At 45.7% G+C, this 12,048-nt stretch overlaps 2 protein-coding genes across 2 annotated transcripts; one reads left to right on the top strand and one right to left on the bottom strand.

The window, feature by feature from the left end:
* Positions 1-470: 470 nt before the first annotated feature.
* Positions 471-5,013, top strand: COQ5 (coenzyme Q5, methyltransferase). Its single transcript, XM_042441985.1, has 7 exons — positions 471-676; positions 1,690-1,839; positions 1,937-2,161; positions 2,802-2,908; positions 3,267-3,355; positions 4,045-4,156; positions 4,379-5,013. The coding sequence occupies exons 1-7, from the start codon at positions 517-519 to the stop codon at positions 4,478-4,480; spliced, it is 945 nt and encodes a 314-aa protein (XP_042297919.1). The 5' UTR covers positions 471-516; the 3' UTR covers positions 4,481-5,013.
* Positions 5,014-6,405: 1,392 nt separating this feature from the next.
* Positions 6,406-10,587, bottom strand: DYNLL1 (dynein light chain LC8-type 1). Its single transcript, XM_042441986.1, has 3 exons — positions 10,414-10,587; positions 9,129-9,266; positions 6,406-7,875 (listed from the first exon to the last, which is right to left on the bottom strand). Exons 2-3 carry the CDS (start codon positions 9,258-9,260, stop codon positions 7,738-7,740), a joined length of 270 nt encoding a protein of 89 aa, XP_042297920.1. The 5' UTR covers positions 9,261-9,266; positions 10,414-10,587; the 3' UTR covers positions 6,406-7,737.
* Between the last annotated feature and the right edge of the window lie 1,461 nt (positions 10,588-12,048).

Below are 12,048 nucleotides of genomic sequence, written 5' to 3'. Positions count from 1 at the left end.
CTCCAGAGACTAGGACCCAGAGCAATGGATGCAAGCTGCAGGAAAAGAGATTCCACCTCAACATTAGGAGGAACTTCCTGACAGTAAGGGCTGTTTGACAGTGGAACAAACTCCCTCGGAGGGTGATAGAGTCTCCTTCCTTGGAGGTCTTCAAGCAGAGGCTGGATGGCCATCTGTCTTTGATGCTTTGATTGGGATTTCCTGCATGGCAGAATGGGGTTGGACTGGATGGCCCTTGCGGTCTCTTCCAACTCGATTCTTCAAGGGACAGTCATACCCAAGTGGCGCCCTAGTCCTCCAACCGCGCATCCGGAGCTGAGCCAGCTTTACCTGGAAGTGAGTTCCAGGCTTTTAAAAAACGCCCCCCCCCCTTTTCAGGGCTTGGGCTAGTGCTGACGTCACGGAGCGCTACTGCGCGTGCTCGGCATTTTCTGGCCTGGCTCCCGAGGGGGCGTGGCTGCCGGCGGGGGCGTGTCTTCCCGAGGCGGCGGCGGCGGCGGCGACGAGGAGGCCAAGATGGCGGCCTCCATAGTGGCGGGGGCCTGCCGGGGTTGCCAGGGGCAAGGAGCCCGGCTCTTTTGGCGGGGCCTGGGCAGCTGTGCCAGGCGGGCAGCCCCCGACAAAGAGACCCACTTCGGGTTCCAGACCGTGTCGGAGGCGGAGAAGGGAGAGAAGGGTGAGTGAGGAGGGAGAGATAGGCTAGGCAATAATCCGGGTTGACAGCATTTTGGTTCCAAATACACTGCAGAAATCATCCGGTTTGAGACCGCTTGAACTGCCCTGGCGCCGTGCTAGGGAATCCTGGGAAGTGTAGTTTATTGGGGCCCCAGAGCTCTCTGTCAGAGAAGACAAAGGTCCAAAACGGACGGCAGAAATCATCCAGTTTGAGTCTGCTTGAACTGCCCTGGGAATTCTGGGAACTGTAGTTTTGGGAGCCATTGAGCCTTCTCTGTCAGAGAGCGCTCTGGGGGCACCATAAACTATCGTTCCCAGGGTTCCCTAGCACTGAGCCAAGGTGGTTCAAGCAGTCTCAAGATGGATGATTTCTGCCTCCCAGCACTATAGTTCCCAGAATCCCCTAGCATTAAGCCAGGGCAGTTCAAGTGGTCTCAAACGGGATGATTTCTGCAACGTGTTTGGGACCAACAGACATAACACTAGAAGTAGGACAAGGAGGAGCATATTGATCCTACAAGGAGAGGCAGCATATAAAGAAAACTATATTATGGTCTCCAATAAACGGTAATAATCTTGCAAGGCGGGTCATTCAATAGCTCTGTGGTACTGACCCATCTGCGGTGCACTATGGCCTGCTACTACGTCACAAACTATATACCTGTAATCCAAGTGGGAGTGAGAGGTGAAAGACCATTCCTGGCCTAAGAGCAAATTCATGTTGATATGCCAGTAATGTCAGGAGACAGATGCTAAGTGAAAAGATTGGCATTGGTGGCATAGAACATCTGAAAGCCGGAGGACTGTGGGCTCTGGTTAAGGCAAATGGATAACTGCCCCCAAGTGAGCCTCAACTCATGGCAACCCTTGGATGTTGGAATGTCTGCCAAAGTACAGTGAGAGAGAAAGGAAAGGGACATCTCGCAATATGTGGCGGCACAGTCATTGATATTTTAATGTGAGATAAGGAATATAACAATTTACTACAATATTTTGGACAAAAATCCGTTTCAGTTTACCAGGTTTTTGAAAATGTGGCCAAGAAGTACGATCTCATGAACGATTCCATGAGTCTGGGGATCCATCGCGTGTGGAAAGATATCCTGCTGCGACACATGAACCCGTACCCTGGGACCCAGTTACTTGATGTAGCCGGAGGGACAGGTAAGCATTCTGTTCTTTTGTGTCCTTGAAATACATAAAACATTTAATTCCAGGGCAAACCCTCTTCCTGTGAATCTTCCTTTCAAAACACATGCAGGTGACATTGCCTTTCGGTTTATCAATTCTGTTCGATCCCAGCGGGAACATCAGGTTCGACAGAAGCTGAGATCCCATCAGAATTTATCGTGGCAGGAGATTACCAACCTTTACCAGGAAGAGGAGCATCAGTCCTTGGGAGGATCCCAGGTGGTGATCTGTGACATTAATGCAGAAATGCTCAAGGTTGGGAAGCAGAAATCGCAACATCTTGGCTACTCGGAAGGTAATGGGATTTCCACCATCGAACCATCAGTCTGTGTGTGTGAGAGAGAGAAAAAAAACAGAGAAACTGGGAGTGGGGAAGGAAGTTTAACTATGTGTAACCCTAAGATGCTGCTTTATACTGAATAAGGCCACTGGTCAATCTATCAAGTCTCGTACTGTTTTCTCTGGCTGGTAGTAGTTGGTGAAGAAAAAGGAGTCTTAGACATTTCTGCCTGAATGTTTTCAGCTAGAAATGCCAGAAATTGCACGCAGAGAAGCCCTTTTGCCTCTGAATTACAGGTCAAAGTGTGTTGGCGAGTCTGAGAAAGCCTTTCTTGCCTCTGAGGGGAAGAAAGGGAGTTTAACAGCCATTTGCTTTAGTCTGCATAAGAGAAAATGAAGTGCTGAGACACATGTCTGTGAGAGAGGGATGGCACAGTGGGATGAGAGCAAAGGGAAGGAGGAGGTGGGAATCTCTGCAGGCTAGGTTTAGTCCTGGACCGCCCATTAGGTAACCCTAGTACAGTGTTTCTCAACTTCTCATCACCCCAGCCAACATCATCTTCCAACTCCCATCACTCCAGCTAGCATGGCCATTGCTGAAGGAGCCAAATAATTTAGGGTTGGCACTGACCAATGTGTTCAATATTCCATTGAAGGATTGTCCTGGGTTGTTGGAAATGCTGAAGAGCTGCCCTTCAATGATGACAAGTTTGACATTTACACAATTGCTTTTGGTATCCGGAATGTCACTCACATCGACCAGGCAAGTATGAGTACCATGAGCTCCTGGTAAGGAAGAATTGTAATGATAACAGTTGGAGGTGGACACATTAAATAGAGAAGAAATGTGGAGATAGTCTGGAAAGCAGGGTGAGGAAAAGGAATGTTAACAATAGGTGGTGGTGGTACTGAAACAGTTTGTTTAAATCCATCCCCACTGTTCAAAAGTGGCAATCATTCTGGCTTTGCGCTTGGATGATGGCTGATATCTATTGAGAAAGCTCTTTATAATTGCAGGGTCTTATTGAGGTAGAAAGGGTTGACTAACCCACACCTCTTTTCCCATCCCACCTTCTAAAGCTTACCATGCCTTTCATTTTCAAAAATCCGTCTTCTTCCAGGCCCTTCAGGAGGCCTATCGAGTCCTGAAACCAGGGGGACGGTTTCTTTGTCTGGAATTCAGTCAAGTGAACAACTCCATCATTTCAAGGTCAGAGGAGGGTTTCCCTTATTTGTTTTCCCACTTCCTTGAGCAAGTAAGGCTTATCCAACACCATGGGAGATACCAGGCACTGAAAAAACCAGTCTATTTTTATGGTGGTGCTCTTCCAGTCTTGCTGCAGGGTTTTGGACAGGAGGAGGCAGTTAACGTTGGTTTGCACTAAGAACATTTCTTCTACTGAAGACCTGTTCTCTGCTTCTTGAAGCATTTTCTCAAAGCATTTTCAGTCCTTTTGGAAAAGTCCTTCCCCATAGGGGAAGCCGGTAGGTCCAAAACTTTTCCATCAATTCCTCCTCCCTGGAGGGTACTCTTCCCAGTTTCAGCCTGTGCTAGCTATTTCCCATTCTTTGGGCACTTTGTAGTATCCCACTGTGGGCCAAGCCCTAAGGAAAGAAAGGCCTATTGACAGGGATGGTGGCATGTGAAGGTCTGTCCCTTTTGTCTGTACTCTGCCTTTTCCCTGAGAGTGGGACTTGAGGTGGCTTACAAGATAAAGACAAAGCAAATTTCTCTTGATGCCCTTCTTTGAGCGTGCCCTTTGGACTTCATCAGACATGTTAACTATTAAAGGCAAACCATTTCAGGGAAGGTGTAAGCAGATGTATGATGACTGTATTAACCTGCTACTTTACTTTTGGTCTGGACCGTCTGTATTAACTTGCCGTTTTTATTTTCAGTTTGTACGATCTGTATAGCTTCCAAGTTATTCCTGTGTTGGGTGAGGTTATTGCTGGGGATTGGAAAGCCTACCAATATCTTGTGGAAAGCATCAGGCGCTTTCCTGCCCAGGTAAAAAGCTCTCCAGGCTAAGTCTGAACACCTTATCTACTTCTCCCTAATAATAAGTCCAGTTTTTAATTCATATACTCTTGGGGGAGGGTATGCCTTGGCACTGCGTGGTAAATAAAATTTCCCAGTGACTGCCTGGTTATAGGAGGGACACTGAAGAAATCTGGAAGCCATATATAAGTTTTGTAACATAATACCAATGTCTCTATTACTGCGTTTCAGGATGAATTCAAGGAGATGATTGAAGATGCAGGCTTTCTGAAGGTGGAATATCAGAACCTGAGTTCAGGCATTGTGGCTATTCATTCTGGTTTCAAGCTGTGATGGTCCTCTTGTACATCTTTGGATAGGAAAACATTACCAGGGTGATGAAGAGATTTTTCTGATGATAAAATATCAATTCACCCAGTTGGGCCTTCCTGTGTGCACTCACTGGCCAAGTCATTGTAAGTGACTTCGGAGAAGAACTGGTCCCTTGGAAGAATCAGAATGACAGGTTTCAGAAGGGGCAACTGTTCTGTTTTGGAGGTTGCTTGTCAACTACACCCACTTGAAGCAGTTCCTCATAATGCTGGGCAACACAAGAACTTGATACTACTACTCGAAACTGGGACTTGAGAAAAATTACTTTTATATCAGAGGCTTTTAAAGGGGACAGTTGCATGATACATTTCCAAGAATTCTGTTTTTATCATTGCAGCTGCTCTTGGGTTAGCAGTGTGAGACAAAGAAAATGAACAACACAAACAGGCCTGTAAAAGTCTGTACTTATTTCTAAGTAGCTCTGATTTATTCTATCAACAGATAGAAGTGGCTGAAGTTTCTTGGTGTATTTATTAAAATATTTAGATTTTCAAGTATTTGTTTCATTGAAATACATGCGTGTTTTATTGTATTTTCTCTCCTGTGTGGAGATGTGTCTGTGAAACATTTGCATTGCTGCATTATATCATGCCAAAGATTCAGCTTCTTGCTTCTCATGAACTGGTGGCCAGGTATTTCCAGAGAGCTCCTAAGGCTGCCCCTGCTGTGTGTGCCCTCACTGCTTACTTTTGAAGGACATTGTTGCGGTTCATGTAGATTCACTTAGCTGTCATGGAGAAGAGCCACAAGAGTTGGCAGAAAATCATCCTCAGAGTGGAGTCAAACTTCTCAGTCAATATGCATGTTGGAATGGGCATTCGCTCTTCCTCAGCCCAGTTGCTTTTCTCTTAGGGAAACCATCACAGCTTGGGCTAAAGAAAGGTATACTCATTGCCCTGTGCCCCCATGTGGCTCTCCAGATGTTGGATGGCAACTTCCAGATTCTTCAACCCTGGCTAGGCTTCCTGGGACTTGCTATCTGGAGGGCTGGTTCCCACCCCTTCCCTATTCTGTGCTAGGGCCCCTAATATATTGCATTGCACCGGAAAAGAATGAAGGAGATATGTGGGGTGCCTAATGTTAGCCTTTGTTTTATTTGAAAAGTATCCCTATTGATGTTCTCTAAAAATGGCTTAAAAAGTTAGGTGATGAAGGTTACTCAGGTAGTTCGGAGTGTGGGATTGAGTTTCCCTGCAAAACAGCCCAGGGTTCCATATCCATAGCAATAAATCTTCATATTGTAGAATTTGAGCAGGCACATAAGCTGTACTTTAAATAGAAGATAGACAGCTCTCTTCTTGAGTAGATAGAAGCCTCCCCCTTTTTAGAACTGTTATAGGCACACCATGAATAGGCTCTGCCTTTACTGCAGTTAGGATAATGTGATCTGCCAATGATGGACTGTAGCTCCTTGTATTCCGCCCCATTATTATGCTAGCCAGACCAGCTGGGAGTAAGATTCCAGTTACTAGTTCTTTAATTCCCCACCATTGGGGTGTCAAAAAAGAACTGTCTGGGTGAGCAGTCACTCTCTGTGATACAGCATGTGTGCCCAGGGATGGGGGAGTAAACAGCATATTCCAGAGCAGTTCACCTTTCAGAGGAGATATAGCATTGGAAGCACATGTAGAAGGCAGTGAACAAATGTAAAGCTAACAAGCAAGCAACTCTTGGACAGATTAGACTCCACAAGAGGCTGCATGCAGCGTACACACTTGAAAGTTGGTGGGATCTCCAGGCACAATGGGAAAGCATTATGTTCAACAAGTAATAGGTCAACCCTGACCCTCCCTTTTTACAGCCATGCCCAAAACAGAGAACTGTGTGTGCGGACAAATGCAGTGATCGTATTGTAGTTTGTCGAAGGTATATATAAAGTACTTGGCTATGGTGAAACATCACTGGGCTTTACTGTTCCAAACATTTTAATCAGTCAATATTATTAACAGCTGTTAAGACAAAGGAGTACTAACAACACAAACTCAAAACTGCCATTTGCCTGCTTCAGAAGTGCAACTCTGGAACAGAGGTTAAACAACATTCTGTGGTGGACACTACTGCCTTCAAGCCTAGCACCATTTTGAAAAGTCACTGACTCCCATTAGTTAGTTGTGCCATGTAATAGTAGTATCCACTAGTAGATGTGACTAAATAACTACAAACACTGAATTATAAAAGGAATACAGGTAATAGTCTACAGTGAACAGAAATGCCATAACCCAAGCCTAAGTAGCATTTTACCCTAAATTCAGTAGAAAAATTGACCACACACTTCATTCCAGTGTAAAACCACAGGACTTCAGAGCAGTTAGATTGTGCCCTTCATAACAGCCAGGAACAACTGTATGCATTTTACACACACACCCAAGGGAGAAGAGAAATCTGAATCTGGAGACTGGACATTAACTTCTGCTCATCTGGCTAAGCAAGATGGCAGTTCAAAACAGGGTTCTTTAAAGTAGATTTTTAATTCCTTGGAGTTTATACAGGCATTCTGCCAAGACTTATCAAGAGGTTTTTAAAGCCATTTATAGTTTGCTAAATTAAATGCAAGCACTAGTTATTACTATGCTGCTGATATATCAGAGCAAGATGTAGTCTGCTCTACCCATGTTATATTAAAAAGCACTGTTGGAGGTTTAATTCAATTTTAGCTTAAACTAAAATAGACCCTTCAAATGTAACATGACTTGTTAATCACTATTTATGAAACCAATGGGTCTATTATAATTAGGAGTAATATTGGATTTAGTTCTTAGTTATACATGTGTGGAGACTACTTTAAGTAAGCCCTATGAAGCAGATAGGACTTGTGTAGTCTTGAGCTAGATTGAACACTGAAGTTTGTTTGGCCAAATACTCAGTAGTTTCAATCTGAAGTCTGTAGTGCAAAAGCTGATGGTCCTATAGATGAGCTGGGCCATGTACAGGAACTACTATATTAAGGCCTTAAACACTAAGTATTCCCAACCATTTTATTTGAAAAAGGAACCAATAGTTGTCTTTTTAGAAAGAAAATACATACAAGGTAATTTTTTTTGCTATTTTTTTATGGCCACAACAAAACCACAAATTGGTACAGAGGAGTACCTGTCCATTAAAACAAAAGGCTTGAAGATCAAGGCATGTTCCCTGGGGAAGGCTGAAGACTTCAGTCTATTTGGAATTAGTGTGTAGTCCAGTAACCAAATGCATATTCGGGTGGAACAGTCCCATATCTAACCAGACTTGAAAAGGAGGATAGCAACTTGACCCAGGTAGAAGTAGATGAAGTGTTTGGTCTCATGAGTCACATAGCTGCCAAAGTTTCTTCCCACAATACAGTGCCAAGTAGGATTGTATTTCTTGTCAAACTCCTGCAAGAGAAATCACTTAACATCTTAGCATCACAAAGGCAGAAAAAAAATTCTATCTGGGAAAAAGATGCTCAAGAACTGCAAAGACGCTTCATGAAGACTCACCAAGCTTTATGGAAAAAGGCAAGGCAACAAAACACTACTAATTACAGTCATCCCTTCATATTTGCAGCTTTGATTATTCACGGATTTCATTAATATGTTCTCTCTAGGACTGTCTAGGTCCTCCAGTGCAACTCTGTGGTCAACTTTAACTAAAAGTTGCAATGATGGTCAGTATATGTTGGACACTGACCACAGAGTTGCACCGGAGGACCTAGACATTCCTAGAGGTGTCCTCTCAGGTAAAAACAGTGTTTCTGTTATTTGTGGTTTTTCCATATTCATGGGGGTCTTGTTCCCCTAACCCTAGCGAATATGGAGGGACAACTGTACTACCATACTGTCGTCATCTCTACCCATCTGTTTACTTAAAATCAGTAGATCATTAAGAACCTATATATTTTTGAAGAATAATGTGAGGGGACCCAAGTTTTCAAGCAGTATCCATTAGTAAACATTGTTTGTTATTGTGATCCCCAATTGTTTTGTTTAGATCACAAAAAAATTGTATTTGAAATTAAAAAAGAAAACCTAACAGATTTACACCAACTGGGATAAAGTCATTTGTGTCATTATATAGGAGTAGCATTCAGTTTAATCCTTCCTAAATACATAGCTGGTGATTCATCAAGTCTGAAGAGTCTGTCACCAACCATTTGCCCATATTTGCAGGAGTCTCAGGATCTTGTTATAGTCCTCAGAGCTATGCTAATGAATGCTTCTGGGTTCCGTACTTCTGGTGCCCCCGCATCTTTGGAGAACAAGCTCATATGTTCTCACACAGTGTGTTGCTTATATTTTACACTAACAAGCTTTGCCAAATTCTGAAGACTACAGATGCCTGTCAACCCTCTTGGATTATCTCAGCACCAGAGCCATGCAAGCTAGGCCACCCACATGGAGCAGGCTGTGAGAAAGCTGCAGGAAAATGGCCAACTTTCCCCTGGCAGACCCAAACCCTCCCCACGCCCACTTGCCACACACAATGCCACCTTTGCCGGTTAACAGCACTGTGGGTACCATTCCGTAGGCTGCTGAGTGGGAAAAGGTTTTCAATTGTTCCTTCACACAGTCTAGGTTCTCTTCCTGGCAGCACCTTCTCTGCCCTAAGAATTCTAAACCAGCAGTATGCAACAATGATCCAGAATTACCTTCTTTATGTGAGCAGCGATATCCTTCTCAATGTTGTACTTCTCCAAGGCCTGTGTAGCACACTCCACCGAGTCCTGCTGCATCTCCTCGGACATATCAGCATTCTTGATCACAGCCTTTCGATCACTCATGGTTACCTGCAATACACACAATGGGCAAGAGTGAGACACGACAACAGGGGGGCCCTTCTAGAGTCTCCATAACCTCTTAACTCCCAGAAGCTTCTGTGAAGTAACCTCAAAAATAAATAAAACCATTTTGCCTATCCATCAAAATTTGTTCTTGTTGTTGGCTTTGCAAGATATAGCCCTGCAAATGGATCCTGGTCCACATGCAACCAGTGCTCACAGAAGCACTAGCATCAAGGCAGACAATCTCCTTCCACACTCTTCATGGCTTTTACCTGTCAGATACAGACAAACTTCTTGCCTGCTGAATGTGTCCCATGTGTTGAAAGACCCTTTTAAACCATCCGCATCATATAGGAGAGGAGGGCACATCCACTCCCAGATGGCAGAGTTGCCCCACCCATACCCAGCAATGCCACTTAGCTGCCATCCCATTATTACTATTATTACTACTATTATTAAGATTTATATATATAGTGCTGCAAATGGACACAGTGCTATACGTACAATCCATTAAAAGAGACAAAACAGATAAAATGCAATCCATTCAAATGGCACCCTCCTGAGAGAGACACTTGGTCCTCCTAGCCCACATTCGTAGCCACGCTTCAAAATATTCATTATTATGTATGATATTTTGAAGCCATGGATTAAGAATGTGTGGCTAGGGAGGACCAAGTGTCCTCTTCATATATCATGCAGGTGTGTAATATATATATATATTCCTAAAGCAAACCTTGATTTATCACTTAATAGAGGGCTGCATCCACACTGGCGAAATAGCGCCTGTTTGGCCCGCTTTGACTCTTTTTGGCTCAAGGCGATGGGCATTCTGGGAGTGGGGATTCCCAGAATGCCATCGCCTTGAGCCAAAAAAGAGTCAAAGCGGGACCAAACCGGCTATTCGCCAGTGCGGCTGCGGAGCCTCCCCAAGTCCAACTCTCCCCCTGCCGCCTTTTCCTAATCACGGGGTCTTTTCCAGGCCTCTTTCTTCGAGGCCAGCGACAAGCGAGGGCTGCCTCAGCTGAGGAGGCCTCCCCGGAGCTTGGACCAACTTTCCCCGCGAGGCTCCGGTCCCTGAGAGGAACGAACGGGCCGCGTTCCGGAGCAACGGCGCCGAGGTTCGGGGGCTCCCGCCGGGGCCGCGCCCCCCCACCGTGTGCTGCTGGTCCTGCTTCAAGGACGACGGTGGCAGCGGCTGTGGGAGGACTTCGACGGGCGGACGAGCAGTTGGGCACTCCCGGCGCTCCTCCGGCTCCCCCTTCGCGACCCGAACCGAGAAACCGACCTCGCTCGCGCGCGCGCTCTCGGCTCAACCGCCCTTCGCCCGCTACAGACCGCCGCCCCCTCCCTCTCCCTAAACGTCATTGGCTACGACAACAATACGCCTCGGCCCCCTTGGCCGCCCGCCTCCGCCTCCCGTAGGTTTTATTGTTGCATTTGTTGCGGGCCGCTGCACCGCGCCGGCGTCCGTTGCCATGGCGACGGCGAGGCGGGAGAGCTTATTCGCTCAGCGCCGCCTCAGTCGGCCCCTCGAAGGTTGGCTTCTGGGGGACACTGAGGGCTTCGGGCCTAGAGTTAGACGGTTGCAAGGTGTCCCAAAGGCCCTCTGGGTCCCCAGGCCAGTTTTTGTGTACAAAACCAATAAAAGAATAAATATTAAAACAACAAATAAATAAAACATAGCAGCAGCCATGTCCCGTTTGAACACAAAACACTAATAAATAATACCGTGTGAAGTTGAAGCTTTTCACACCGCAACCATAGTTTCTTGTGGGTTTTTGGGCTCTGTGCCATGTTCTGGAGAGTTTATTTCTGCGTTTTGCCAGCCAGCTGAAGGAATAACTCTTCTAGAACTGGCCACGAGCCCAAAAACCACAAAAATATATACCTTCGGACTACACCTCCAGAATCCACAGTCGGGCGTGGTCCGAAAACACACACAAACGCCAGCTCTGGGTGGCCATTGTGGTTGCAAAAGTGGTGACGCAGGAGGATGCCTCTGAACACGTGCAGGGTGACCGGCTGTCCTTGCCGCAAAGGAGGCAGGCGCCACAAAATGGTGGACATTCACGACAAGGGAGGTCACTCCCAAAAAAAAGCGAAAAACACTGTAATCTATACGGCCCAGGGCTTCCTTGCCCTGCTCCAAATGGAGGACATGTGGAATTGCTCCTGGGACAGAGGCTGAATGGGGACACGTCCTGAAAAGGGCTATCTGGTCCTCAGAAAGCTGTGTCCATCTTTTCTCAAGAGCAAAGCTATGGTTCCAAAAATGAGGACCATCCCCTGAAGTTGAGGGGGGTTGTGTTAGTCTCTTGTCCCCATGATCATCCCACTTTGAGTACAACCCCATTAAAGCGTATTTGTCTATCTCTCATCCCCTCACTGGTTAGGTGGAAGTTTATAAAGTGATATTGGCCGAAGGACAGAAAGCAGACGACGCGAGTCCAGCGACAGCTCTTGCAACAATGGGAAACAAGGATATTTATTGGGGAATCGGTACAAGTCGTTTTTTCCATTTGTTCCCGGGGTGAGCAAGAGCCTTATCTGCGGATGACACCAAATATGCAGAACTGCGGAAAGCCAAGTGGATTTTGGCAAACAGAGAAACCAAATGGCAAATGTGGCAATACAGACAATGTAATGTGCAATGGAGCAACATACACTTTGTTATACCCTGGTTGGCTCTAAAATGATGGTTAAGTCAAAAAGGATTTTGGTGTTCTGTAAAAAACGGCACAATGGAAATCTTTTCCAGAGGATATGTGTATTTTTCTGTCACAGCAAC

The sequence above is a fragment of the Sceloporus undulatus genome, chromosome 10 (assembly GCF_019175285.1).
Source record: "Sceloporus undulatus isolate JIND9_A2432 ecotype Alabama chromosome 10, SceUnd_v1.1, whole genome shotgun sequence".
In the NCBI taxonomy this organism is placed as follows: Eukaryota; Metazoa; Chordata; class Lepidosauria; order Squamata; family Phrynosomatidae; genus Sceloporus; species Sceloporus undulatus.
The sequence above is the reverse complement of the archived record's forward strand: the minus strand, read 5'-3'. Positions and strand labels throughout refer to the sequence as shown.

Bases quoted from the DNA above. Each gene is read 5' to 3' on its own strand.
- COQ5 (XM_042441985.1), top strand. From the start codon at position 517: ATGGCGGCCTCCATAGTGGCGGGGGCCTGCCGGGGTTGCCAGGGGCAA. The intron at 2,162-2,801 runs GTAATGGGATTT...ATTCCATTGAAG, and splicing joins ACATCTTGGCTACTCGGAAG to GATTGTCCTGGGTTGTTGGA. The intron at 3,356-4,044 runs GTCAGAGGAGGG...TTTTATTTTCAG, and splicing joins AACAACTCCATCATTTCAAG to TTTGTACGATCTGTATAGCT.
- DYNLL1 (XM_042441986.1), bottom strand. From the start codon at position 9,260: ATGAGTGATCGAAAGGCTGTGATCAAGAATGCTGATATGTCCGAGGAG. The intron at 7,876-9,128 runs GTAATTCTGGAT...TTTCTCTTGCAG, and splicing joins TCGCTGCTCACATAAAGAAG to GAGTTTGACAAGAAATACAA.